Source organism: Alligator sinensis, unplaced genomic scaffold, assembly GCF_000455745.1.
Source record: "Alligator sinensis unplaced genomic scaffold, ASM45574v1 scaffold752_1, whole genome shotgun sequence".
Classification (NCBI taxonomy): Eukaryota; Metazoa; Chordata; order Crocodylia; family Alligatoridae; genus Alligator; species Alligator sinensis.
The window spans coordinates 1,441,829-1,446,026 of NW_005842000.1; the positions used below are offsets into that span (position 1 = coordinate 1,441,829).

General features: G+C 48.0%; 1 protein-coding gene across 2 annotated transcripts in view; it reads left to right on the plus strand.

Annotated features, from left to right (window-relative positions):
• The window catches only part of PPDPF (pancreatic progenitor cell differentiation and proliferation factor), a 10,730-nt gene extending 6,755 nt beyond the window's left edge, over positions 1–3,975 (plus strand). Inside the window, exons 2-5 of one of the 2 annotated variants that reach the window (XM_006021648.3) lie at positions 346–462; positions 2,317–2,394; positions 2,983–3,079; positions 3,570–3,975. In XM_006021648.3, coding sequence (XP_006021710.1) covers positions 381–462; positions 2,317–2,394; positions 2,983–3,079; positions 3,570–3,684 — 372 coding nt within the window. In that variant the 5' untranslated portion in view covers positions 346–380 and the 3' untranslated portion in view covers positions 3,685–3,975. The remainder of the gene's footprint in view (positions 1–345; positions 463–2,316; positions 2,395–2,982; positions 3,080–3,569) is intronic. The other variant, XM_006021649.3, reaches the window with a different exon arrangement.
• The last annotated feature ends 223 nt before the right edge of the window (positions 3,976–4,198 follow it).

The following is a 4,198-nucleotide window of genomic DNA, read 5'->3' on the forward strand; positions in this document are numbered from 1 at the left end:
TCTTCCTAATAGCCAACCTAAATTTCCCGTGCTCCTCGTCCCATCTCCTGCAGCCACCGAGTATAGTCTACAGCCATCCTTTTTATTAGCACCTGTGAAGATGAAGGTAAACCAACATCAGTAGGGTTGTTCGTGTGGTTGCGTACGCTTCAAGCGGTGGTTGAGAAATCCTGAGTTTCATTCTTGGTGTAGAAAACACTGTGAACAGCTTGTAGCACTTTCTCCGTAGTTTGGATAACTCATGATTTGAGTAGGCAATGGTGTCGTGACTGGAGGGGCTGATCTCTGTGGGTATGACCGGGTGGCTTTTCCATATTCTGAAGGCTTTCTCCTTTTGCCCGATAGGTTTTATATCGGCACAACAACAAAGACCAAGGAACATGGCAGCAATCCCGTCAAGCGGCTCGCTTGTGGCAACCCATGACTACTACAGAAGTAAGAAGACTAAACTCGTGACCTGGGGTAAAAAGGAGGGGCTCGCAAAACACTGCAGATATCTGTGGTGGGGAAGGGGTTCGATATGGCACGGATCTTGTACCACGAACCTAGAGAGTTTACAGGCTTAGTCTCAACAAGTTTCCAAGCCCTATGTTGTCCTTCCCTCTATAGACGGTGTTGCTCCACAGGATTAAGTTGGTTCTTTCAAGCAAAGAGACATTAGCCTGGGATGTTATAGATTTGGATGCCACCGAAAATTGGTGGGAGCCGGGTACTGGACTCCTTTTAAAATTCAACTCCTTAAAAATCTGCTTTAAAAGCATGTCCAATCTCTTCTATTTAACATCAGCATATCCTAAAGTTCATCAGTCCCCACACCCTGTTTGGGAGTGGTGGAAACACAGCTTCTCTTGTGGATCGGTGGGCCCCAAACGTGATTGAAACTGGTGGCTGTGGGTAGAGGTGGAGTGGGCTTTCTATAACCCAGCTCTGCCCGTTCCCTCTCGGAGCACTCTTGAACAAAGCCTGTTTTCTGGTTATGCAAAGCAAATGCCTGACACAGCGGTATTTTTTTGTTTAAAACATCAGGCAAAGAGCCAAGAATAAGAGCGAGCCTTATTTAGCATTCAGCATTGTGGGAGTACAGAATAGCAACCCATGTTCCTCTTTCTTGTGGTGTTGTCCTGGGTATCCAGGCAAGGGAGCAGAGCCTTCTCTTTAGGAGACTTGCATAGGAGGCTGTCTTCCACAAGCTGGAAGATCCTTTATGCTACAGAAGGCAGAAACGAGTGGGGGTGAAATAAGGGACTCGTGTCTTGCCCCCACTGGCATGGAGCTCGCTAGCCATGAGCACATGGGCCAGTTCTCAACTGGTATGACTGCTGGGCTCCATTGTCTACATATAGCAATGCAAAATAGCAGCTGAGGAGTGGTCTCCTGGTCTCTCTTTCTCCCCCAGGTTTTAGGGATACAGGGTGAGGCCAGGTGATGAGCAGGGATGTACGTAGGTTAGTGTCTCGCATCGGGAGCCAGACCCGTCCCACCTATTTGGCATCTAATTACGATCCTGTCTCAACCTGCTCCATTCCCTGAAGACCTATTAACAGGTCTGCTTCTGTAAAGTACCTTCACCAGAGTCACAGGGCTATGTCTTGCAAAACCAGGGGAGGTGCTTGCTGCTTTATATAAGCAATTTTTTTAACTGGGTTCCAGCATGATGCAATCGGTTCCACTTCAATTCCTAAGTACCACTTAAATGACTAACGATTGCAATACTTTGTCCGGAGTCAGAGGCTGGGAAATGACCCTCACATAACCAGAATGATGTCACTGAGATATCTGTACCACAAACTGAGAAATGAAGTGTGGGTTTATCTTGCTTGCTTGGATCCACTTTGAGTCAGATGTTCTGCAGAGGTCTCTCACCCAGTCTTACCAGGCTCTGTGCACATGAATCTTCCAGCACATTGCAATAAACTGTTGCCCACTGCATAGCAAGCAATTGGAGGTACCACTTGTTGTCCTTGCTTGTGGACAGAACACTTTCTTAAAGGCCAGTGTGATAGGAAAGCCCTTAAATGAGCTCTGAATCTTGTCTGGAAATATATAAAATGCTTACACTTCCTTCAAAGCTCTACACTTGTACTCCAGGGCCTCGCCACTATAAAGCTGGTACCTGCCACCCAGTAGTGGGGAAAAGAAATGGATGTTGTAGGAGAAACTGGTCCTAAGAAGTTGAAATGCAGCAAATGCTTTGCCTGCTGTGGCAAGATATGCAGTAGCTGCAGGGAGGGTGATTTTTGGCCAACATTATAGCAGTGGGTGATAGTAGAGGGCCTGGGTGGATGTTGGCTTAACAGGATATCCTCTCATTCGCAGGGCGTCTGAGTTCTACGTCCAGCAACAGCTCGTGTGGAAGTGCTGAGTACTCTGGGGAAGTTATTCCTCACCATCCGGGTAAGCACCAGCTGGTCTCTGGCCCAGGCCTTCTCTAGCTGGGACCTCTGTGCCTCAAATGCTTTTGCTTTAACTCCTTACTGGAGCATCAGACAGTATTAACATTGTCTTCTGTGAGAGCCAGTGTAGCTACTAAAATGTTCCTGGGGCTAAAAGTCTGCTACCCATGGATAACGCAGAGTGTTTTCAAGCAGATGTCGGTCTGCTCGGCTCTCGACGCCTGGATGTCGGGTGGATATTTTGACCATCTACACTGGTGTCCTTTAAGTTTATGCTTCAGGAAACAAGACCTGTCTGGCAGTAGGTCTCCGTGTTCCTGACTGCTAAAGTGTGTATATTAAAGACCCCGTTTAAAAATATCCAGGAGGTCTTTCTCCCATGATGCAGCGTTCTTCCAGTGTTTGGAAGATTTGAGCCTTCAGTTGCTCTTTAATTAAGGCAGCAGTGCCATGTGTTGGTCATCTTAACAGCTTGCCTAAACCCCTTTTTGCTTGCTTGTTGCATGAGAATGACCTGCTTATTTCTGCTGTACCATGCAATCGAGCTACGTGTCCCTGTCATCGTGACTTAAGCTTGTCTGCTTCCTAGGTCTTCCCAAGTCAGATCCCGGTCACTGGTGGGCTAGCTTCTTCTTTGGCAAGATGCTCCACCCAGTCATGACAACTGTGTCGGAGTCCCCAGAGAAGTAAGTTGCTCTTGGTGGGGTGTCTTTTGCTAGTCTTAACTGTGATGTTGGACAACAGTTGAAAGCGGCGGGGGGGAGTCTGGAATATTGTTCTGAAGCTGTGAGGAGGGGACTCTGTCCTAGCAAAGACATAATGATCAGAAGTTTAGTTCATTTTTGGTACCTGCAATTGCATGTGGCCCTCAATGCAACTAGCCCATAGGGAGGAAGGCAGTGCAGGTGACACTTTGGCTTCCTTCGCCAGTAAGTCTCTGATCAATGCATCCTGGCACCAATTTGGTCTGAGGCCAGAGCCCTTCTACCATCTGTCTAGCAAGGAGTCTAAAAAGAAAGAGCCCCTCAAGATCTGACCGTATACACCCTGCCCCTTTGCATATGGGCTGCAATAAGAACAGGGAACTACATTTCTCCAGCCTGCATAGTCGAGACCGAGGTAGCCAAGGTGGTGTCTTTTGCCTGACGGTTCTTTCCTCTGCCTCTTGTCTTCCAGATCAGGAACCTTCCAGGTGGCTAACGGCGTGATCACTTGTGGCCTGGCTCAGGAAGTAATGAGGAAGCGCCACGCCAGTGAGCCCAGCAAACCCAATGCTGGGCCCTCTGCGTGAACAGGCTGGCACCTCTCTCTGCTGCTCGCCTGGTTGCTGCTTCTGATCCAAACGCTAGGCATCAGAGCCCATTTCCCTCCCCTCCCCTCCCCCCCCATAGAGTAGACAGGCTGCTTTAGGAATTAGATGTAGGTTTTTACAAAAAAGAGAAAACACAACCAAAAATGTTTTTCTGTACCATCCTTTTGCTACTTCACTAACTTGACTACGTGCTTTCCATGCAGACTTGGTAACACCTTTGTTTACTTCGTACTTGTTCAATGGAAACTAATAAACTTGAGCGGCCTTTTATATGCTGGGTGACTTGTATTCCTCGTCTCTCCAACATACGAGCCATGAGCATAACTGGGCTCTCCTGGATGTGGGAAAGCAGGGGGCTTGGGAGTGTTTCACGGGTGGATGTGGGGGAAGCTGCTGTATGTGGATACTACATAATTTTTTTTCCCCATGGGTTGGTTTTTGCCATGGAGCGGCTTCTCTTGACCCAGCTACTAGAGGATATAGGTAAAGAAGG